The sequence below is a fragment of the Nerophis lumbriciformis genome, linkage group LG11 (genome assembly GCF_033978685.3).
Source record: "Nerophis lumbriciformis linkage group LG11, RoL_Nlum_v2.1, whole genome shotgun sequence".
NCBI lineage: Eukaryota > Metazoa > Chordata > Actinopteri > Syngnathiformes > Syngnathidae > Nerophis > Nerophis lumbriciformis.
In genome coordinates, this window is record NC_084558.2 from 2,782,936 (window position 1) to 2,807,776 (window position 24,841).

At 38.2% G+C, this 24,841-nt stretch overlaps 1 protein-coding gene across 2 annotated transcripts; it reads right to left on the bottom strand.

Annotated features, from left to right (window-relative positions):
• Positions 1-212: 212 nt before the first annotated feature.
• LOC133610993 (transforming growth factor beta-1-induced transcript 1 protein-like) lies at positions 213-23,599 on the bottom strand. Of its 2 annotated transcripts, XM_061967813.1 has the most exons (12): positions 23,298-23,599; positions 19,118-19,168; positions 18,845-18,993; positions 15,314-15,369; positions 15,057-15,208; positions 14,154-14,217; positions 10,449-10,533; positions 8,121-8,336; positions 3,312-3,485; positions 3,160-3,241; positions 2,929-3,077; positions 213-719 (listed from the first exon to the last, which is right to left on the bottom strand). In XM_061967813.1, exons 1-12 carry the CDS (start codon positions 23,308-23,310, stop codon positions 453-455), a joined length of 1,458 nt encoding a protein of 485 aa, XP_061823797.1. In that variant the 5' UTR covers positions 23,311-23,599; the 3' UTR covers positions 213-452. The 2 variants fall into 2 exon arrangements, with proteins under 2 accessions (XP_061823797.1, XP_061823799.1); XM_061967815.1 differs by lacking the exon at positions 19,118-19,168.
• Positions 23,600-24,841: the final 1,242 nt, after the last annotated feature.

The following is a 24,841-nucleotide window of genomic DNA, read 5'->3' on the forward strand; positions in this document are numbered from 1 at the left end:
TAATAAAATGTGGCATTAAAATAAAAACACAAAAGGTACAGCATAACATGTATTTATTATTTGGAAGCTCTTTTGGCAAAGTGCATACAGCATTTGTGAAAGAATGATATTCATTGGTCCTATTGAACATATATAGTGTATGACATAATATAAAGGCAGTGGCAGTGATGCTTTTTTTAGCAATGTAAAGCAAGTATTGTACCTTGGACAACTATAAAAAAAACTTTTTATTCATGTATTATATAAACAGTTACAATTGCCATTATTTCAGTTGTTTTAATTCACACTGATAGTCTTAATGGAGTCAACTTTATTAGCAAAAAAATAATAACATTTAGGAGGATTTTCATCTCCTTCAGTACAAAGAGACCAGCTCCACCCTCATTGCTACAGTATACAAATGTAAAAAAAAAAAGCTTCTGGTTTGATTCGGTGGAGGGTCATTCAGGTCCTTAACCGAAGAGTTTGATGAAGCACGGGTGGCAGTAGGGCTTGTTCTCCTGCTCCTTGAAGCAGCCTTTGCTCAGGGGCTTCAAGCAGAAGTGGCACACCAGGTGGTGGGGGTGGAACTTGGCGCCCATGGCGGTGACGCAGCGACCCAGGATGGGCTGCTGGCAGGCCTGACACATGCTGCCCCGCGACTGGTGGTAATGGGCCTCGCACAACGGCTTGCCCTCGTGCTCGAAGAAGCTGCCGTTGACAAAGGCACTGTAGCATTCCTGGAGGAGAGAGAAGGAAGAAGATATTTAAAACATTTAAAATAGTCATCTGGGAGTCACAAGTAGCACAATGGGTGTATAATGGCCTTATCTACTTAACTAAATGCCAATAAACTCAAACCAAAGGCCATTTTGGCCCAATTAAGCATTTTCGAGCATAAGAATGGCTAAATAAAAACAACACTACTACAGTATTATTGGCCACTAGAGGAGACCACACCAACCAGAGCATACTGCTCAGTATCGTGGCCACTGATTGGTTCAGCCTCAGGCAGCATATAGGATTAAAGGAGTATATAGGCAAATAAAAGGAGACATGTCATGGCTAGAAGGCTCTCGTATGTTTAAAAAATGTATTTAGAAGGTTGTAAACAGGTTTTGTGTAGGCTCGAGCGATGAAAATATTAAATTTATAATTAATGAGTCCTATATTTTGCGGAAATTCGTTTAGCGGGGTCAATAACCTTAATGACTGTATTTTTATATCATTTTTCCACACATTGTCATTTCATTTAAATTATTGATTCTGTATTTTTTTTAAACTTTCCTTTACTTTCTCAGTTAAAGATGCATGAATCCAAACCTCTCAATGAAAGTCTCTGATCAAGTGAGTGACATTCCTAGCTAGTAATATTAAGAACAATATCAATCAATCAATCAATCAATGTTTATTTATATAGCCCTAAATCACAAGTGTCTCAAAGGGCTGCACAAGCCACAACGACATCCTCGGTACAAAGCCCACATAAGGGCAAGGAAAAACTCACCCCAGTGGGACGTCGATGTGAATGACTATGAGAAACCTTGGAGAGGACCGCATATGTGGGTAACCCCCCCCCCTAGGGGAGACCGAATGCAATGGATGTCGAGTGGGTCTGACATAATATTGTGAGAGTCCAGTCCATAGTGGATCCAACATAATAGTAAGAGTCCAGTCCATAGTGGGGCCAGCAGGACACCATCCCGAGTGGAGACGGGTCAGCAGAATACTTTTTTAAATTACAATATCTACAAATGTAATATAAATAAACAAATGTTAATTAATCCAAAATTGGCCTTGATACAAGTCTGTGATCTATATTAATTACTAGAATTGTTTAAATTAATTCATTAAAAAATAAATATCAACAATAACAATGTCTAAGAATGGCATTTTTTATTTATTTGATATATTTTATTTTTATATATTATGTATTATTATTTTCTTATTTTATTTCATTTTCACAATGGAGTTGCTATACTTTATGTACAATACATATATATATATATATATATATATATATATATATATATATATATATATATATATATATATATATATATATATAAGGGCTGTGAATCTTTGGGTGTACCACGATTCGATTCAATATTGATTCCTGGGGTCACGATTCGATTCAAAATAGATTTTTTTTTTCAATTCAACACGATTCTCTATTCATTCAATACATAGGATTTCAGCAGGATCTACCCCAGTTTGCTGACATGCAAGCAGAGTAGTAGATTTTTGTAAAAAGCTTTTATAATTGTAAAGGACAATGTTTTATTAACTGATTGCAATAATGTAAATTTGTTTTAACTATTAAATGAACCAAAAATATGACTTATTTTATCTTTGTGAAAATATTGGACACAGTGTGTTGTCAAGCTTATGAGCTGCGATGCAAGTGTAAGCCACTGTGACACTATTGTTCTTTTTTTTTTTTTCATAAATATCTAATGATAATGTCAATGAGGGATTTTTAATCACTTCTATGTTGAAATTGTAACTAATATTGATACTGTTGTTGATAATATTCATTTTTGTTTCACTACTTTTGGTTTGTTCTGTGTCGTGTTTGTGTCTCCTCTCAATTGCTCTGTTTATTGCAGTTCTGAGAGTTGTTGGGTCGGGTTTGGTTTTGGAATTGGATTGCATTGTTATGGTATTGCTGTGTATTTTTTTGTTGGATTGATTAATAAAAAAATAATACAAAAATAAAAATAATAATACAAATTAAAAATAAATACATTTAAAAAAATAATACATTTAAAAAAAATAAGAATCGATTCTGAATCGCACAACGTGAGAATCGCGATTCGAATTTGAATCGATTTTTTCCCACACCCCTAATATATATATATATGTGTGTGTGTGTGTGTGTGTGTGTGTGTGTGTGTGTGTGTGTGTGTATATATTTGTATATGTCTAGTGGAAAAAGGGAACACTCACCCTGCATACAAAGCACTGTGGATGCCAGAGAGAGTTGAGAGCTGAGATGTAGTTTTCCAGGATGGGCTGACTGCAGCCTTGACAGCGGGAAGCAAACAGCGTCAGGAAGCACTGCTGGCAGTACTGCTGGCCCTCACGGTCATGGAAACCTGACAACGTTTGTAAGTGAGGTTTGTTGTCATTATGAGACTTGCGTATTTGTAAGCTGCTGTATTTTTTATTTTTTTTTACCTTCCTCGCCAAAACTGCGGCTGCATTTGACGCAGCAGAAACACTCAGGGTGCCAGTTTTTGTCCAGAGCGGTCACCATTTTCTGATAAAGGAGGGAATGACATTAGCAAATGCTGCTCATGTGAGAGTCAACTCATTTAGAGGCCTCTTACGTTGAGTATGGGCTTGTTACATTGCGCACAGTGAGGGGAGAAGAGCGTGAAGTAGTCCGACTCGCAGTACGGCCGGCCGTCCTTCTCGAAGAAGTTGCGACTGCCCAGCTCTGTCTCACATTCCGTGCACACAAAGTGCTCGGGATGCCACACCTTTCCTAGAGCTGTCACCACCTGGATGAAGGAAATAATCCCACGCTTCCTGAAAAATGTGTGCTTCCCAAAAATGTATATTTTTTCTACTTAAAGTACGCCAGTCTTTTAAAGGGGAACATTATCACCAGACCTATGTAAGCGTCAATATATACCTTGATGTTGCAGAAAAAAGACCATGTTTTTTTAACCCATTTCCGAACTCTAAATGGGTGAATTTTGGCGAATTAAACGCCTTTCTAATATTCGCTCTCGGAGCGATGACGTCACAACGGGAAGCAATCCGCCATTTTCTCAAACACCGAGTCAAATCAGCTCTGTTATTTTTCGTTTTTTTCGACTGTTTTCCGTACCTTGGAGACATCATGCCTCGTCGGTGTGTTGTCGGAGGGTGTAACAACACCAACAGGGACGGATTCAAGTTGCACCAGTGGCCCATATATGCGAAAGTGGCAAGAAATTGGTCGTTTGTTCCGCACACTTTACCGACGAAAGCTATGCTACGACAGAGATGGCAAGAATGTGTGGATATCCTGCGACACTCAAAGCAGATGCATTTCCAACGATAAAGTCAAAGAAATCTGCCGCCAGACCCCCATTGAATCTGCCGGCGTGTGTGAGCAATTCAAGGACAAAGGACCTCGGTAGCACGGCAAGCAATGGCGGCAGTTTGTTCCCGCAGACGAGCGAGCTAAACCCCCTATCGACCCTAGCTTCCCTGGCCTGCTGACATCAACTCCAAAACTGGACAGTTCAGCTTTCAGGAAAAGAGCGCGGATGAGGGTATGTCTACAGAATATATCAATTGATGAAAATTGGGCTGTCTGCACTCTCAAAGTGCATGTTGTTGCCAAATGTATTTCATATGCTGTAAACCTAGTTCATAGTTGTTAGTTTCCTTTAATGCCAAACAAACACATACCAATCGTTGGTTAGAAGGCGATCGCCGAATTCGTCCTCGCTTTCTCCCGTGTCGCTGGCTGTCGTGTCGTTTTCGTCGGTTTCGCTTGCATACGGTTCAAACCGATATGGCTCAATAGCTTCAGTTTCTTCTTCAATTTCGTTTTCGCTACCTGCCTCCACACTACAACCATCCGTTTCAATACATTGGTAATCTGTTGAATCGCTTAAACCGCTGAAATCCGAGTCTGAATCCGAGCTAATGTCGCTATAGCTTGCTGTTCTTTCCGCCATGTTTGTTTGTGTTGGCTTCACTATGTGACGTCACAGGAAAATGGACGGGTGGTTAAAATCAGGCACTTTGAAGCTTTTTTTAGGGATATTGCGTGATGGGTAAAATTTTGAAAAAAACTTTGAAAAATATAATAAGCCACTGGGAACTGATTTTTAATGGTTTTAACCATTCTGAAATTGTGATAATGTTCCCCTCTAAAACTACTTCTATCCAAAATATACATCAGATTGATTCTATTTTTGTCATTATAGTTACATACAGTACATACATTTTGTATTTTAAAAAACAACAAACGAAAACAACAACAAAACAAAGCAAATACACTTTTGACATTTACAGTAGCAAAACAAATTTTGAGGCGTGCTTTGAATGGGGAAACAAAGCGCCCTCTGGTGGAAAAAGACAAAATTAATCAAAAGGAAAGCCAGCAGACCAAAATAAAATCTTAACATAAATGATTGTATTAGTTTATGTTGCGATACAAGTTGGATCAAAAATGACATTTACAATGGAATATTTTTTTCCCACAAAGAACACGTGTCGCATTTTGTGTAGCTTAGACATTGGAGGTTACATTTTGTTTTACAGATGACAATTTAAAAATATCTTTAAAATGTACAGTACAGGCCAAAAGTTTGGACACACCTTCTCATTTCAATGCCTTTTCTTTATTTTCATGACAATTCACATTGTAGATTGTCACTGAAGACATCAAAACTATGACACCTGTGAAGTGAAAACCCTTTTCAGGTGACTACCTCTTGAAGCTCATCGAGAGAATGCCAAGAGTGTGCAAAACAGTAATCAGAGCAAAAGGTGGCTATTTTGATGGAACTAGAATATAAAACACGTTTTCAGTTATTTCACCTTTTTTTGTTAATTACATAACTCCACATGTGTTCATTCCTAGTTTTGATGCCTTCAGTGACAATCTACAATGTAAATAGTCATGAAAATAAAGAAAACCCATTGAATGAGAAGGTGTGTCCAAACCTTTGGCCTGTACTTTATATCCTGTGCCTACCACAATAACATGAACATTTAAATCTGTGTGGCACTGCCAAGATCAATATTAAAGCCACCATAATAAACACGTTGTTTGCAAATGTAGTCGTCCCCTGCCACATTGCACTTCAAACATCGCGGAAATCTGAAAAATATATTTTTTTCATGTTTTTTTACAGCATATTCTACATTTTTGGTCCTAATTTAAGCATTTGCCAAAATAAACTAAAAACACCAATACTATAGTGCTATTGGCCATGAGATGAGACATTTATTCAGAGCATGTTGTTCAGTATCGTGGCCACTGATTGGCTCAGCCTCAGGCAGCATTACTATATTGGATTAAAAAAGTGTGTTATGTCATGTCTCAAGGGCTCTCATAATGTTACAAAAGATATTTAGAAGTTACCAAACAGTTTTTTTATATGCTCAAGCTATGAAAATATTGAATTCGGAGCAGATTGTAGTCATCTGGAGGCGTGTCTAAATGAAATTAAACAATGGATGTCCAGCAACTTTTTGCATCTTAACCCTGAGAAAACAGAAATGTTGATAATTGGTCCTACTAGACACCGGCACTTATTCAATAATACCATCTTAACATTTGACAACAAAACAATTATAAAAAAACGACTCAGTAAAGAATCTCTATTATTTCTGACCCAACTCTCTCGTTTGAGTCACACATTAAACGGGAACTGCACTTTTTGGGGAATTTTGCCTATCGTTTACAATCATTATGAGAGACAAGAATCCACGTCCTTTATTGTTTGATTTTATTTTAGTATTTTAAAGATGATAAAAAGCACTTGTAAGATGCAGATTCACAGTCCTCTAAAGCAGTGTTTTTCAACCTTTTTTGAGCCAAGGCACATTTTTTGCGTTGAAAAAATCCGGAGGCACACCACCAGCAGATCTCATTAAAAAACAAAACTCAGTTGCCAGTAAAAACTTGTTGCAATTATTGGATATGACTTTAAACCATAACCAAGCATGCATCACTATAGCTCTTGTCTCAAAGTAGGTGTACTGTCACCACCTGTCACATCACGCCCCGACTTATTTTGAGTTTTAGTTCTTGTCTTGCGCTCCTATTTTGGTGGCTTTTTCTCTATTTTTGGTATTTTCCTGTAGCAGTTTCATGTCTTCCTTTGAGCGATATTTCCCGCATCTACTTTGCTTTTAGCAATCAAGAATATTTCAGTTGTTTTTATCCTTCTTTGTGGGGACATTGTTGATTGTCATGTCATGTTCGGATGTACATTGTGGACGCCGTCTTTGCGCCGCAATAAGTCTTTGCTGTCATCCAGCATTCTGTTTTTGTTTACTTTGCAGCCAGTTCAGTTTTAGTTTCGTTCTGCATAGCCTTCCCTAAGCTTCAATGCTTTTTCTTAGGGGCACTCACCTTTTGTTTAATTTTGGTTTAAGCATTAGACACCTTTTTACCTGCACACTGCCTCCCACTGTTTTCGACATCTACAAAGCAATTAGCTACCGGCTGCCACCTACTGATATGGAAGAGTATTACACGGTTACTCTGCCGAGCTCTAGACAGCACCGACACTCAACAACAACACATCATTTGCAGACTATAATTACTGGTTTGCAAAAATATATATATTTAACCAAAATAGGTCAATTTAGATCATCTCCCACAGCACACCAGACTGTATCTCACGGCACACTAATGTGGTTGAAAAACACTGCTCTAAACAACTTCAAAGCCCTCCATCAACGTTTTGTACAACACTGCTAGTAAATATATAATGTTGTAACAGACACGTTCATAACAATATGTAATGTGTACAATGTTTACTGTGCACATCATTGTTTTCTCTGTGTAGGGTTATTTTTGTACCAATTGACGAGCACATAGGTTGATGACCTTGTTCACATTTTCCGAAAGTGCCTCGACATCAAAACTTTTGGGTCTGTATGAAGACAAAAAAATAACTAGGCAAAAGTACATGAAGATAAGAACATTTCTATTTACTTTTTATATACCAGCCTTTTTGTATATGTCTGTCTTTTAAAATCCTCAAATATGAAGTCAGTCTGTAAATTCAATCCTAGTTTTTGAATGTCTTTTGAGGCGACAGCCATAACGCACGCTGCCATCATTTGTCACATTTTATTCAGAAAAAAACGATGGTCAGATTGTATCATAGTATAATGTGCAGTTATTCGCTCTATCTAAGTGGTGTTTTTATGATGTTTTTTTTTTTTTAGCAATACATTGCCTTTTCAAAAAGGTAATGTCTGTTGAAAACACCATTTGAAAATTCCAAGAAATATGAACATTAAGAGCTATTTTCCTTGTAATTGTAATGTTACTACTTTGATAAATGTTTTAACTTAATGAAATAATCAAAACAATAACCAATCAAATGAAGCCTAGACCTAGAACAAGATGATTTTGACATATTAGCCTAATGTTGCAGCATGTGCACACTCACCTGTCCCACGACCGGCTTCTGACAGGCTGAACAGTTTCCTTTGGAAGAGGTTTGAACTCCTTGCCTTGTCAAATCTGATTGGAGGAGCCCCAGCATGCTGTCCAATGAGCCGCCTGATGAAGACTGTGGCGGGATGGCCGGCTGCTGTGGGGCTGCTGCTGCTGCTGTTGTTGTTGTTGTTGTTGCTGTTGCTGTGGTGACTGGACTGACAGTTGGCTGCAGCGAGACAGTTGGACAATTAACTGTTTTTGAAAATGGTGACGGAGAACATTTTGCATTATTCAGGACACGCAATCTAAAAAAAAAAAGAATACTTTCTTTAGTGCTGGTTGGCCCCTTGATTAATAACAATGTGGATGCACATTGTTTGAGACTAATTGCTGTCTGGTGACAGTGAGCGCATCGCGAGGTCAAGTGAAGGCCTTTACCAGTCTCACAACCTTGACTGGAGGGACAGACAGATTTATCAAGATAATGATAGTATCAATATAAGGGGTAGTATCACTATCACATTGATACTACCTCGATGAGATCGATATTTTTTCAGTTCATCGTTGTACTGTTTGTACTCACAAAAATCGATGTTTTTTGTGTGAATGGGGAAAACAATGAATACCTTTTTGGACATTGGAGGCTTTTGAGGGCAAAAAGCATTTGACTGAGAGTAGTTTCTACTTTTGTTTACTTAATATTGATTTTATTTCGGTCAAACAGTTGTGTGTAATGAAAGGGAATAATGCAACCATTAGAGATGTACGATAATGGCTTTTTTGCCGATATCCAATTTTCCAACATTGTCCAACTCTTAATTACCGATTCCGATATCAACCGATACCGATGTATACAGTCGTGGAATCAACACATTATTATGCCTAATTTTGTTGTGATGCCCCGCTGGATGCATTAAACAATGTAACAAGGTTTTCCAAAATAAATCAACTCAAGTTATGGAAAAAAATGCCAACATGGCACTGCCATATTTATTATTGAAGTCACAAAGTGCATCATTTTTTTTAATATGCCTCAAAACAGCAGCTTGGAATTTGGGACATGCTCTTCCTGAGATAATCCTGATACCCACTACTACTATACTTTGACTTTCACAAAGTGAATTTTTTTTTTTTTAAACATGCCTCAAAACAACAGCTACAAAAACAATGAAGGCACACAGCTTCAGTCCAGAGTATACTAGAGTAATAAAGTAAACAATAACATAGTCCTCCTTTAGTGCAAGACTGCCTGGCATACTGTATAACAGGACATTTTAAACTGAGCTCAATGTGAACAGCCGATATGGGCATCGACATCAACTATATGATTTGCCTGAGAAGCTGGACAGGACAAAAACAATAAATACATTAAAAAAAATACTTTTTGAAACCGATACCGATAATTTCCGATATTCCATTTTAAAGCATTTATCGGCCGATAATATTGGCAGTCTAATATTATCGGACATCTCTAGTAATCATTGTATAATTGTGGTGATATAGTTACGTTGTTCATATTGTTTCCCACGGGACTGCAATCTATCTGTGGCTGTGGGTGGGTGCACATTGGCAATGACACATGTCATGTTTATGGATACCGGGGTTTTACCTGTCAACATTTGCATTTGAAAATAAAGGAACTTTTTTTGAAAAATTGAGAATTCTCAACAGGTGGCGACAAATCTATTTGGTGGTTGAATAAATTAATGTGTGGGAAATACTACTAAATAAATGATGTTTGTTAATCAAAACATGTTTGCTTAAAATTGAAGGCAAAATCATTCTATGATCCTGAAACATTATCGTTTTTAAAACCCGTGGAGACCTGGCAATGCAGGATATAGCTCCCAGACTCTGGAACAATTTGCACCAGTCCCTCTGTGATCTTGACTGTGTTGAAACTTTTAAGAAAAATGTGACAACTTCTCTTTTTAGTAAAGCTTTTAGTCAATGCACCTTTTAACTATTCATTTTAATCCACTTTGTATCCTTTTTATGATGTTGCCCCTGTTGTTTGAAATGAATTGTTTTACTTCACCTATGTTTTGTACAGCGCTTTGTGATTTTATCTGTGAAAAGCGTTTTATAAATAAAATGTACTTGCTCACTTACTTACTATCACATCAGTATCGGTATATCAGCAATACTGGCTCTGGATTTGTTTGGTATCAGATCAGTACTAAGATTAGCGGTATCGTCCACATCTATTTGACTGACAATGCAATATAAACAGTGTTACTATTCTGGTCTCTGAATGGAATCCACTTCGATGCAGAGAGAGTACACACCCAGAAGATGCAAACAAAGTTATATATAATCTAATTATGGCATGCCTTACCGTGCTCTGAACTCGGAAGTCGGACAGCGACGCCATCAGTTTGTCCAACTCCAGCGTGGCGGTTGTTGCGGATGGCTTTGCAGAGCTGAAAGAAAACACAAAACTACAATAACAACCAGACATACACAGGTTTTCTTCAAACAAACGTTATGTGAAGGAAAAGGGCCAAAGGTCGTGTTGGCATGTGTTCCTTGTGATCATCCATCATGACAAAACCAGTCCTCCGATGTTAGGTAGCAAGAAACACTGTTTAAACCTGATTGATTTAAAGGGTATCTACTCTGGAATGATTTTGAATGACAAGATCTGCTGTCAACAAAACAATGTTGACAGCAGATCTGCAGTAGTTTACCTAAAGATAAAAGTGAAATACAGCCAATGCTCCAATTAACTTCTTCCTCTATTCAATTAAGTATTGTATAGTCACTAGTGTGTGGTCTCGTCAAAAAAATCGATTAAACACTAGATCAAAAAACTAACAGCTGTGGCTGTAGGCAACCCCCCAAATTATTGTATTTTTTTGTATGAACACCGCTAGATGACAGTAGCTGCATGGTCAGCGCTAACATCTTTAGCTACCTCTGCATGCACTTTAAATTGTTGTCAACTCTTGAATTCATCAGCTGTATTAATGCTGGCTCAGCAGTTTGCTCCTCATTTCCGGGCCCTAAATGGCTGTCAAAGTGTACCAACTTGTCGGAATACCTCCTCAGACTTCTTCTGTCCAGGTGAGACGCAGGATTTAAACACAATAAACTTCCGAGGAGCAAGGAAACGAGAAAGCAGCAGACCGCTCGATGATGTAAACCAGGGGGCCCCAAACTGGGAAGTCCCAAGACCCAAGTTTTTTATTTTATTTATTTATTTATTGTAAATCTGTCCTTTCTAATCCATTTTCTACCGCTTGTTACTCCCGGTGTTTCTTAGCCGCTCAGGCAAATCATATTGTCTAAAAATGCATTTTCTCATCGATAACATGATATCGCGCTCGGAATATATATATATATATATATATATATATATATATATATATATATATATATATATATATATATATATATATATATATATATATATATATATATATATATATATATATATATTAGGGCTGCAACAACTAATCGATTAAATCGATTAAAATCTATTATAAAAATAGTTGGCAATTAATTTAGTCATCGATTCATTGGATCTATGCTATGCGCATGCGCAGAGGCAATTTTATTTTTTTAATATTTATTTTTATTTTTATTTTTATTTTTAAATTTTTTATTTTTTTTAATAAACCTTTATTTATAACCTGCAACATGTACAAACAGCTGAGAAACACTAATCAAAATAAGTATGGTGCCAGTATGCTGTTTTTTCCCCAATAAAATACTGGAAAGGATAGAAATGTCGTTTGTCTCTTTTATCCGATTATTAACTGATTAATCGAAGTAATAATCGACAGATTAATCGATTATCAAATGAATCGTTAGTTGCACCCCTCATATATATAAATATATATATATATATATATATATATATATATATATATATATGTATATATATATATATATATATATATATATATATATATATATATATATATATATATATATATATATATATATATATATATATATATATATATATGCCCGGCCCCCGGCCAACACAAGAAATTAAAAAAAAAAAAAAATATTTGTATTTTATTTTTTTATTTTATTACTCAATATCAATATAGATCAATACAGTCTGCAGGGATACAGTCCATAAGCACACATGATTGTATCTCTTTATGACAAAACCCCCCCGCCCCCGGTCCGTGGGACACATTTTCAAGCGTTGACCGGTCCGCAGCTACAAAAAGGTTGAGGACCAACTGATCTAAGTCACAGCAGCTCAGACTAGGCACCAAGCAGTGTGGGTGGGGAGCGTTTCCGCAGAGTGTTTCCAGAGCAGCCAGCCTGAGATGCGAATGTCAGGGACAGACGCGGAAGGAGATTTTTACAACAAAGTTCTAAAGCTTAGTGATGTATCAGATATATCAGATTGTAGGTGGGATTTTTTTACCCTTTGCGTTCATATTTGGCTTTTTGTTGCGTTTCGCTTGATTGTAAAATATGTAGATCGAGAAAAGGTGTGACGTTCATATGTTGTTAATATTCAGTGTTTTATCGTTCATAGTTAATAATGTAAATCCCACATTCTTTATTTTCATGTACATTCTGGGTGTCTCATTCAGTAGAAAATGTACAATTTCATTCTGTTTTTTAAGGCAGTCTGTCATAACATTTTTAGTACTCAATCAGACATTATAGTGAGGTTTTGTATTAGTGTTCCTAAAAATAAATATACCGGCCCCCAGACACATTTTTTTCTCTAAATTTGGCCCCCGAGTCAAAATAATTTCCCAGGCCTGCATTAGACCCTTCGAGCGTGGCACTCCAAACTATAATCGACAGTTGTGGTCTCACACAACACATCGTAACGGTAATAGGATCGAGTTATTCCTTGTCAGGAGTATCACCGCTGCTAAAGTTATACTACTCCAGTGCACCAAAGTAATGTCAGATCACTACTTCATAAAATGTGCTATTTGGTCAGTCAACAAATTGTTAACAACAAATGCTTTATCAGCCATAACATTAGCGATGCTACAACTGTGACTCTCTCCGGCCTACTGCCCTCAGTAATGGTGGCGGACTCAATTGACAGCCTCACTATCAACTTTAATGACACCTTGTGCAACCCCATTGATGGGAAAGCACTGGTAGTCTAAAAAAGGCTCCTGAGAGACATATCCCTTGGTTTATGGAAGGAACCAGAGCTCTTGAACAATCATGTATAAAGGCAAATGGCGTACGACTAAACTAGAGCTCTTCCATCAAGCAATCACGGAGTGATAGTTTAATAACCTACAGTATATACACGCTCTTACCTTAGCTACAACTAATTACTTTTCTTATCCTTTTTTCGCCACAAAAAAACGATCCTAAATATTTGTTTAACACCGTAGATTTGCAAACCCAACCAGGGTCTCCACCCACACAGCTGATGACTGTATGCAATTATTTATTTAAAAAATTAAGCTTATTAAAAATGAGCTTAAAGACACCACGTCCCAGCTCCAACTGGGTTCCATAATATAAATATATGCATTACAGCAAATGCTTCCAAAAATAATCTCTCATTTTAAAGAAGTAACATTAGAGGACCTCTAGTTAATGGGACAAAATAAGCATCATGTCTATTTGACCGGCTTCCTGGGAAACTTAAGACGCTGTTTGAAATATTAGGACCATCAGTGCTAAATATTATTCATCTATCATTCTCCTCCGGTACTGTTCCCTTAGCAGTCAAAACAGTGGTTATTCATCCTCTCCTTAAAAGACCTAACCTCGATTCTGACATCCTGCTGTACAGGCCGCTGTCGCACCTCTCGTTTATCTAAAAAATCCTAGAAACAATTGCTGCACAGCGGCTACATGAATACTTAGTGTTTTAGTGATTTGGATTCAATTCAGTGGGAGATGATTATTTGAGATACAATTGTTTAAAGTTAAGAGCTTTGTCACAGAACCAATTAAGACCATAAATTGACGTACTTCTGTACTGAGTTACATGTTTTATAAATAACCTCTCTCCAATTATCAACTGCTTTTGAATAACAATGAATAACAGTTTGAGTATTATTGGTCCATATAAACATGCATGTGTTGTTACTTGGAATCTTTATCCTTGGTCCTGTCGTCTTTCTTAGATGTTGGAAACTGGGCCAAGATTTCATCTGAAAGCAAAACAAGGTGATAAGAATTGATTGATTGAGACTTTTATTAGTAGATTGCACAGTACAGTACATATTCCGCACAATTGACCACTGAATGGTAACACCCCAATAAGTTTTTCAACTTGTTTAAGTCGGGGTCCACGTTAATCAATTCATGGTAAATCGGGGTCCACAGATTAGCTCATCTCCACGACTCACACACACGTACACACACATTCCCCAAACACACACACACACACACCGTCTTGTATTTGTTACCTTTTGGAGACCTCCGAAAAATGCCTACCGATTTAGGACCACCCTTTCTAGATATGTAAAGATTTGTATTTACAACATTAATAATATATACATACTATGCAAATATAAAAAGGCAAACTATCAATTTTTTATTTTTTACATTTTTTTGTAATTGTTTTTTAATCTTCATTATTTACTTCAAGATATTACAGTATGTCTCTATGTACATATTTATTTAATTTTTAAATAATTTTGGCGGAAGGGGGTGCATTTCAATTTCTTACACACACTTGTTATTACATGTTGGCCAGAGGGGGAGCACTTAAAATATTTACACACACTTGTTGTTTCATATGTTGACCAGAGGGGAGCATTTTTAAAACCGACACATAGTCAATTTGAAAAATCCCTACTTTTTGGGACCACACTAATTTTGATAGATTTCCCCACCAGCGGCGCAAATGAGACATTCTCTATCAGATGCAATGGTTTTCTGTATTTGGACCATGATTTCGATCCTTACTTGTCCTCATATGGAAGGTACCTTTATTCGTTGATGTCTAAAGAAGGGTAGAAATACAAGAACACACACGCACACACACCTGTGATGTTGAACTGGGTGGCATTCAGCTCCTGTAGGAGATGGTCCAGTTCACTCAGACCTCCCCCTAACAAGGAGGAAGAGGAGAAGGCTGCAGGGGCCACATGTGGAGGAGGATCAGCTGAGCGGGGAGAGCGTGATTTACACACTGTGCTGGAGGAACAACAAGAAGACTCCATGAGCACATAAATGAAGACACGTTGCAGGAAAAAAAATGTAGAAAAACAGAGCATGCACGAGTCCACGAATGCAGATTACCTGTATAGTTTGTCTGGGTTGGAGTTTTGGGACGACTTCATCGCTGCAGAAACAGTCTAATACAACATGATATCATTAAAGATAGTTATGAATATACACTGGTGGGTGACAAAATACTGTAATGACCCGGATATAGGACTCTTTTTCCAGATCTGTTTTTGGGAAACATTTTTTAAATAAAAACTTGAAAAACTGATATTTCTTAGACGCTCATAAGTGTTATTATTATTATATACGTATGTAAGTGTCATGTCTGTATTATCATGTTTTGTTTTAAGTCATGTTTTGTTTAGTTTCTGTCTTTTCACTCCCTTGTCTGGTCACCATAGCAACCATTAGTTTTCACCTGTCACGTCACGCACCTGTTTCACGTTTTGACTCACACACACCTGTCACTGTTATTTAAGCATACCTTGTTCATCACTCGTCCTGCCTGCATTGTCGTTATGTCACTCCGGTTCAGGTCTCGTTTTGACAAAGTAAGTTTCCATGTCCATGTCCTAGTTTTTGTTAATTAGCAGCTTTTTATGTTTTAGGCACACTTGCCTTTTTTGGTTGTATTTTTGTGTTTTGTGGTAGTGAGTGTTTTATGAGAAATAAATCACTTCCTACCTTTACGCTGTCGTCCGGAGCCGTTCTTGCGTTGGAAGAACAACCCCGCAGCAAGCTGCGACCCCCACGTGACAGTAAGTACATATATATTATCTTAGAATTAGCATCATAATGGCAGTGCTCCAATAATTTCTTATCTGTCAAACTCTGCTATCAAAGTCAGTGGGCGGGGCTAACTGGGATCTAGTCCAATGATTGCTTTGGTCTGATAGACTGCCAGGAAGTCACCACTCAGGTGATAGGATCAACCCACTGACTTTGACAGATAAAATTAATTCATGCAGCGCTGTCGAACAGGTTCATGAAATAAATCATAAAATAATACATTAAATCATGAAACAATGAAATCATTAATATATTAAATAATTGATAAAATATTAAAACAATTAAATGTATTTATACATTTAATAAATGAATGAAGCATTTAATAACGTGTATGTACTTAATACCAATTATAATGAATTAATGACACATTTAAGTTATTATTTGAAGATTTTGTCATGCTCTCATCATGTTTGATCACAATAAAGCGTTCTATTCCATTCTATTTATTTATTTAATTTTGTCCCATTTCACCCTCCATTCTGTACTGCCACACATGTTCATGTAATAACTAATTAAATTGTGAAATAATTAACTACATCATTAAATAATCAATTAAATCATTTAATCAATAACTAATTAAATTCTTAAATCATTATTTAAATATTTGGAATAATTAAATGATCAAATAATTAAATGCACTTTTACAAAAAAATAAACAATAGCACATGCATATATTTATGACATATTTAATTCCAATTATAAATAAATAACAAATTCAACAAATTATATGAAGATTTTTTTTTTTTACAATTTGGTCCCATTTGACATGCATACTGTCACACATGTTCATTAGAATAATTACTTCATAAAATTAATAATTAATTAAACCACAAATTACCTAAATATTTAAAAAAAAATTGAATTATAACATTTACTTTTACATTAAATAATTAATGTAAATCAAGGCAGTGACACATTGAGTTATATATCTATACTATTCAGCATTATTCAATTACAATTGAATAATGATTAAAAAAAATTAAATATGATTTAATTTAATTTAATTATGTCCCTAATTGCCTACTACACTCTCGGTTTTCTTTTTTTTCTTTTTTCTTAAAGCGGGTTAATGTGTCATGGCTAACGCATCTCTCGGGGTCACGGGTATGTGTGAGCGACAGGAGGAAAAGCTCTGATTCGCTCGACGGAAATGTCATTTGGCATCACCTTTTGGTAGAAATTGCTAAAAATTTCAGAAAATAAGAAGACACATTTTATCCAAATTTTGTTATGTCAGTTTGGCACCACCTGGTTTTTTTTTGCATGTATAAATTGCGCGAACCTTAAGACTATAAGACGACATGACCTTTCAAGACTATTTTTTGTCGGGGAAAAACTACCATCTTATATTCGGGTCAATATTCTGCAAATGTGTGAAAAGGGCAATGACAATGATACTTGGCCTGCGTGATTGGGAGAAACGGTCTCCCTGATCTGAACCTGAGTGGTGGATTGTTATTGGACTTCTGTGCTCGTCATGGACTTGTGGATAACAAACACCATGTTCAAGTATAAGGGTGCTCATAGGTGTACCTGGTACCAGTGCACCCTAGGCCAAAGATCAATGATCGATTTTGTTATCGCATCAGCTGATCTGAGGCCGGGTTCAGACAGGGGCTGAACTTTCAACTGATCACCATCTGGTGGTTTATTGGGTCAGATGGCGAGGGAAACCTCTGGACAGACCTGGCAAACCCAAGCGTGTAGTGCGGGTGAACTGAGAACGTTTGGAGGAGTCCTCTGTCCCGAAGGACTTCTCTGCCATCCCTGTGGAGGTTGGGGACATTGAACAGGAATGGGCAATGTTCAAAGCCTCTATTGCTAAAGCTGTGAGCTGGCCAGAAGGTCTTAGGTGCCTCAAGGGGCGGTAACCCTCAAACACCCTGGTAGACACCGGTGGTCAGGGAAGCCGTCCGACTGAAGAAGGGGTGTGTTATCCCAGGGGACTCCGCAGACAGTTGCAAGGTACCGACAGGCCCGAAGGGCAGCGGCCGTGACTGTGGACGAGGCTAAGCAGAGGGTGTGGGAGTAGTTCGGGGAATCCTTTGAGAAGGACTATCGAGCGGCACCAAAGCTGTTCTGGAAGACCATACCGCACCTCAGGAGGGGTAAGCAGGGAACCATCCAAGCTGTGTTCAGCAAGGATGGGACTCTGCTGACTTCAAGTGAGGAAGTCGTAGGGCGTAGAGCACTTTGAGGGACTCCTGAAACCAACTACATCAGACACACCCTCCCTGACAGGAGCCGAGCCTGAGGATGATGGGGGATTGATGTTGATCTCTCGGAGTGAAGTCACTGAGGTAGTTAGACAACTCCACAGTGGCATCTCCTTTCTGGCCTGGAAACACTTTGGGATCTCCTAGGAGGAAGTTGCTAATGTTGCTCTGGAGAGGGATGTCTGGGGGTCTCTGTTGGAGCTGTTGTCCCCACGACCCGATTCCGGATAAGCGGTTGAAGATGGATGGATGGATGGACATTGTTTTTGAACCCCCTAATTCCCGATCTACCAAGATCGGCCAAAAAAAAGGCCACCAATGGAATTACTGTGCTAAGTACTAAAATTGTGAAAAAACAATCCACAAAGTTAACTTTGTTATAGGCTTTAAAGTCATTATTATGTTTAATAGTGAAAGTGAGTGCATAATAAGGGGAAAATATGCTTTGTAAGAGAGACTGTGGAACAATGGAAACTTGTCATGTGATCCGGAAAGAGGAGCATATGAAGAAAAGAGATACTTCCTATTATCATATGGATCATGTAGTTATGGATGCAACAGAAAGTCAGTTGAAGACATGGCAAAGAGTGGACATTACCTGTTGAGGGGTGTAGGCTGGCGGCGGCGGTCGGGCCTCAGCGGGGATCTGTGAGTCCGGATCAGCTTGCAATGGTGGATCGGATGTAAGGAGGACGGGACATCGAGCCAGAGGTGACCCTGTGTTCTCCAAATCTGCGAGGAGGGCGTCTGTATATGGTGGTGACGAGAGGGAAACAGTTTTAATATTAATAGACAAATACCAGGCCATGCAACATACTGCAGACAGGAAGTAGTGGGAAAAGAAGAAGCACATGCACAGACAGTTACGTACCAAAGACAACAATACGAGGATTGAGAGGGTAGTTAAGTGTCTCAGGCAATCCTGAGGAGAAACGACACATACATAGAGCAGCTATAAGAGGTCACATATATTTCATAATCCAGACATGCCAGCGTGGAAAGGATGCAGAGGAGGAAGCGTGTTGGCCAGCTGATATATTTGAACCCCACCCACTTTATTATTATTTTTTGCTTTTGTTTTATTAGCAGCTGCATGACATCATCCCTGTGAACCAATGCTTTGAATTCTCAATAAACATCATTACAGTCGTCAATAAAAGTGTCATCGTCTGCTCTAAAGAGAAGAACACGAGTCATCAGCATATTTTTAATATTGTGACAGAATGAAAGCCGTGAGACATGAAAACAGTCGGGATGGTTTACTGTCCTGATTAACTTCGCAGATGGAATGGAGCAAAAAATATCGGTATTTTTTTTCACTTAAGAAACTGTGTAAAAAAGATTGGCTTGTTTTATGTTCAAACAGAGCCTTTCTTCCTGTCACTCTCACAAACAGTGGATTTAGGACCGCATGATTTAACAAGATCAGTGGTTCTTAAACTGTTTTCCACCACAGAAAACACTTGGCTCTCCAGCTACCGTCATAACGACCAACATTCAAATACAGTAGCGTAGAAAGTCTATGTGTTCATCAAAAACAAAGCAGGTGTTTTATTGAACAAGTATGTTTGATATTTTTGGCCTTTGTAACATTAGGCAATTTGAACATATACACTGTGGTTGAATATAGGTAAATAAAATCAAGTGATTCTTTGGCGTACCACTAGATAAAGCTCGTGTACCAGTAGCACAGTTTGACAATCACTGAACTAAATGATTCTTATTAAAGCTAAGGAAAACTTCCTTGTTTTTGAGACGGGAGAGCTCTGCTATTTTTAAGGACCTACTGAAAAAATGCTAGTCAAAGATCCTATCTATATGACAGTGGTGACTTGCTGTTTTAGAAAACATGCTGAAAAAACACTATTTAAAAATCGTCCAACTGACAGGAGTGGGCTTCTGTTTTTTTGGGGACTTTTTAGCAGAAACACTAGTCAAATAAAACAGGACTGCCTGCTGTTTTTTTTTTTTTTTTAAAAAGCTAGTTGATATTTCTTTATATGACAGGACAGCTCTGCTGTTTTTTAGGACCTACTGAAAAAATGCTAGTCAAAGATCCTATCTATAGGACAGTGGTGACTTGCTGTTTGACTTTTGGCAGAAACCCTAGTCAAATAAAACAGGACTACTTGCTGTTTTTGAGGACACGCTGAGAAAAAATGTCAAGTCAGTGATTCTCTATAAGACAGGAAAGCTCTGCTGTTTTAAGGACCTATGGCAAAAATCTAAGTAAAAAATCCTGTATAGGACAGGAGTGCTCTGCTGTTTTTGAGGACACGCTAAAAATCACCATTTAAAGATTCTCTATAAGACAGAAGTTCTCTGCTTTTTTTGATTACACGCTAAAAAACACCATTTAAAGATTCGCTATGAGACAGGAGTTCTCTGCTGTTTTTGAAGACACGCTAAAAAAAATACACCATTTAAAGATTCTCTATAAAACAGGCGTTCTCTGCTGTTTTTGAGGACCTATGGAAAAAATGCTAGTCAAAATCCTGTCAAGATCGAGTGCTCTTCTGTTTTTGAGGACACGCAGAAAAAACACTATTTAAAGATTCTCTCTATAAGACAGGAGTGCTCTACACGCAAAAAAAAAACACAATTTAAAAATCACTAACTGACACTGGCATGCTCTTCTGTTTTTAAAGACATAGGGCAGGGGTCGGCAACCCGCGGCTCTAGAACCGTATGCGGCTCTTTAGCGCCGTCCTAGTGGCTCTTTGGAGCTTTTTCAAAAATGTATGAAAAATGGAAAAAGATGAGGGGAAAAAATATATTTTTTGTTTTAATATGGTTTCTGTAGGAGGACAAACATGACACAAACCTCCCTAATTGTTATAAAGCACACTGTTTATATTAAACATGCTTCACTGACTCAAGTATTAGGCGAGCGCCGTTTTGTCCTACTAATTTTGGCGGTCCTTGAACTCACCGTAGTTTGTTTACATGTATAACTTTCTCCGACTTTCGAGGACGTGTTTTATGCCACGTCTTTTTCTGTCTCATTTTGTCCACCAAACTTTTAACGTTGTGCATTAATGCACAAAGGTGAGTTTTGTTGATGTTATTGACTTGTGTGGAGTGCTAATCAGACATATTTGGACACTGCATGACTGCAAGCTAATCGATGCTAACATGCTATTTAGGCTGGCTATATGTACATATTGCATCATTATGCCTCATTTGTAGCTATATTTGAGCTCATTTAGTTTCCTTTAAGTCATCTCAATTCAATGTATATCTCATGACACACTATCTGTATGTAATATGGCTTTTAATTTGTTGCGGCTCCAGACAGATTTGTTTTTGTATTTTTGGTCCAATATGGCTCTTTCAACATTTTGGGTTGCCGACCCCTGACATAGGGCAAGAACACTTGTCAAAGATCCTTCATATGACAGGAGTGATCTGCTGTTCTTGAGGACATATGGCAAAAACACTTGTCAAAGATCCTTTATATGACAGGAGTGATCTGCTGTTCTTGAGGACATGCTGAAAAACACTAAAAAAGATTATCTATAAGACAAGAGTGCCTGGTTGACTGGCAACACTAAATTGGCCCTAGTGAGTGAATGTTGTCTGTCTATCTGTGTTGGCCCTGTGGTGAGGTGGCGACTTGTCCAGGGTGTACCCCGCCTTCCGCCCGAATGCAGCTGAGATAAGCTCCAGCACCCCTCGCGACCCCGAACGGGACAAGCGGTAGACAATGGATGGATGGAACCACTTAGAGCAGAAGTTAAAGTTAAAGTAGCAATGATTGTCACACACACACTAGGTGTGGTGAAATGTGTCCTCTGCATTTGACCCATCCCCTTGTTCACCCCCTGGGAGGTGAGGGGAGCAGTGGGCAGCAGCGGTGCCGCGCCCAGGAATCATTTTTGTTGATTTAACCCCCAATTCCAACCCTTGATGCTGGGTCCCATTTTTATAGTCTTTGGTTTGAACTCAACCTACCGATCTCAGGGCGGACACTCTAACCACTAGGCCACTGAGTAGGTTAGGTCAGAAAGGGCCTAAGACTCGTGCTCTGCTGTTTTTGAAGACCGGCTACTAAAAACACTAATCAAAGATCCTCTTTCTGTCCCGAGTGCTTTGCTGTTTTTCCAAATCTGCTATTTGATGTCATGAATGTGACTTCTTATTACATAAGTACTCCGTATGAGTACTTTTCTGTTTTTGAGTACCTACTGACAAGCAATAGTCAAAGATCCACAATGTGACAGAAGGAGTGTCTGCTGTTTTTGAGGACCTACTGACAAACAATAGTCAAAAATCAGCCGTAGATGCCGAGTACAGCGTTACTTGGTGTAACGTTTCCCTTTCTGTGTCACTTTTGGTGAACATTTGAAGCGTAACGCTGGCTTCTATAAACAACCCGGGTGATGATTCACAGTTGTGGTGAAGATCATCTACAACTCAGCCCCCTCTTCCTCAGGCCCTACACTTAGACTGCTCATATAAGGAGGTGTTTTCCTCCCAATGGGAATAATGACCATATTTAGAGCGAGTCCGTCTTGACTGTTTGCGTTGGCCTCCTGGTTCTCAACACACATATCCAACGTACGACAAAGAGCCTTAAAAAAAGAAAAGAAAAGTGAAGCGAACATGGCCACTGCATCAATCTAATCCAGATGTGTTCCAAGTTTTGCTTATGAATCCCGCACATTTTGCTGGGACCAGCAGCATGGCCTTGGGCTATTTGAGGGCACAATCTGGCAAGGTTCCTCCCAAAGACAATGTTTTTTTTTGGGATGGGGCAAGAGGAACACGTTATTATCATAGGAGTGTGCTCCACTAAACTTGTTGGTATCAAAGGATTCCACAATCGCATGCTTGACAAGCCCTTAAAGCAGGGATGAGTGTTCACAAGCTATCAATAGACGGACTTATGCAGTCACTGTTAACTCTCAAACACGCAACATCGCTGTCCTGCATGGAAAAAAACAGCACAGAGTCAGCAGAGAGCTTATTTCCTGCAGCACAGAAGCCCTTCCCATAAAAAAAATAAAAATAAAAGCATCTCCCCTCATGCTTCCTCCCCCTATACTCACCCAAATCCTCCATAGTGGATCAGCCCAGCCTGGGTGTGATGTACAGTAGTCCTCAATATGATTGTATGGACTAGCTGCTATTGTCTGGCTGCAATAACTTCTCCAGCGCCGTTATTCGCCCACACGGGAGAGAGGAAGAGGAGGAGGGCGTCCAGTCTCCTTCCCCTCCTTCTTCTTCCTGTGTAATGCCTTCTCTCAGTAGGGAAAAGAATGCGGTTCCATGCCTGCATTCCCTGGACATGTGACGTCACTAGACATTCCCATGTTAGTGAGATAATTGTGTTTTAAATAAAAGTACCTCCAAAGGAAATGTGTTTTTAAGTCATGGTTTTACATTTTTTTTGAAAGTTTGATGTAAAACAAACAAATTGACATACTTTGATTATTTTTGAATGCTGGGATAGGCTCCAGCGACCCTGTAGAAAGGGATGGAAGAATATATGCCCCACCCCCTGCAACTTAGTGAACTGATTTAAGTTTTATCCGTACAGTTTGTGGGAAAAGCTTTTTTTTTTTTTAAATCGGCTTTAGATAGACATTTGGAAAAGTTGGGGGGAAAATGCTGTAAATGGCGCTAAAATACAATATGTACTTTGTATATTGTTAAAAAATAATGAGTTATCTCGTGATGAAGCACAAAAAAATATCACGTTAATTATCCATCCATTTTCTAACGCTTGTCCCTTATGGGGTTGGGGGCGGGGGTGCTGGAGCCTATCCCAGCTGCACACGGGTGGAAGTCGGGGTATACCCAGGACAAGTCGCCACCTCATCGCCGGGTCACGTTAATTATATATATATATATATCCATCCATTGTCTACCGCTTATTCCCTTTTGGGGTCACAGGAGCCTATCTCAGCTACGATCGGGCGGAAGGCGGGGTACACCCCGGACAAGTCGCCACCTCATCGCAGGGCCATATATATATATATATATACACACACACACGCAGATTAATCATGCAGTTTTTCTTTTCCGCTTCAAAATACACCCGATGTGACTTTATATGGAACTGTTACAAAGTTGTGATGGAATAAATGACGCAAAACAAACATTTGGAAAATGTTCCTGGATGCCATTCGGACAGTAGTATGCATGTTTCCAAATATTAGATACTTTGTTGATTCAGGATTTAATATTGGGGTCTTTTTTAAGTTAACTGAAATTTTGCAAGGGAGTGGTTGCAATGAATCACTTACCTGTGATTAGTAATTAACAATCCGAAGTTGAGTGTGATTAAAAACGGTTTGCATTTTAAACTCAGGTTGAATATTTTTTATAACACTCACATGCATAACAATTTAAAAATACACAAATGTTAAAATATAAACATTTTTTATATGAAATTGTTAAATATATAGATGTTAAAAAATTAATATAAAAATGTTATACATAAGTTATATATGTTAAAAATGAATATTAGTCAGATTAATCAAATTAGATTAACTATGATTAATCATATGTGATTACTTGCTTGCATACCTAAACTTTGCTTAAGAAAAAAAAAAATTGTACACCAGTGCAATTTAGTTGTCAGAATGTC

Excerpts from the sequence above, each read along its gene's own strand:
- LOC133610993 (XM_061967813.1), bottom strand. Across the intron at positions 18,994-19,117 it reads TCCTCGTATTGTTGTCTTTG|ACGCCCTCCTCGCAGATTTG; the intron begins GTACGTAACTGT and ends CACCATATACAG. Across the intron at positions 14,218-15,056 it reads CACCCAGTTCAACATCACAG|ATGAAATCTTGGCCCAGTTT; the intron begins GTGTGTGTGCGT and ends TTTTGCTTTCAG.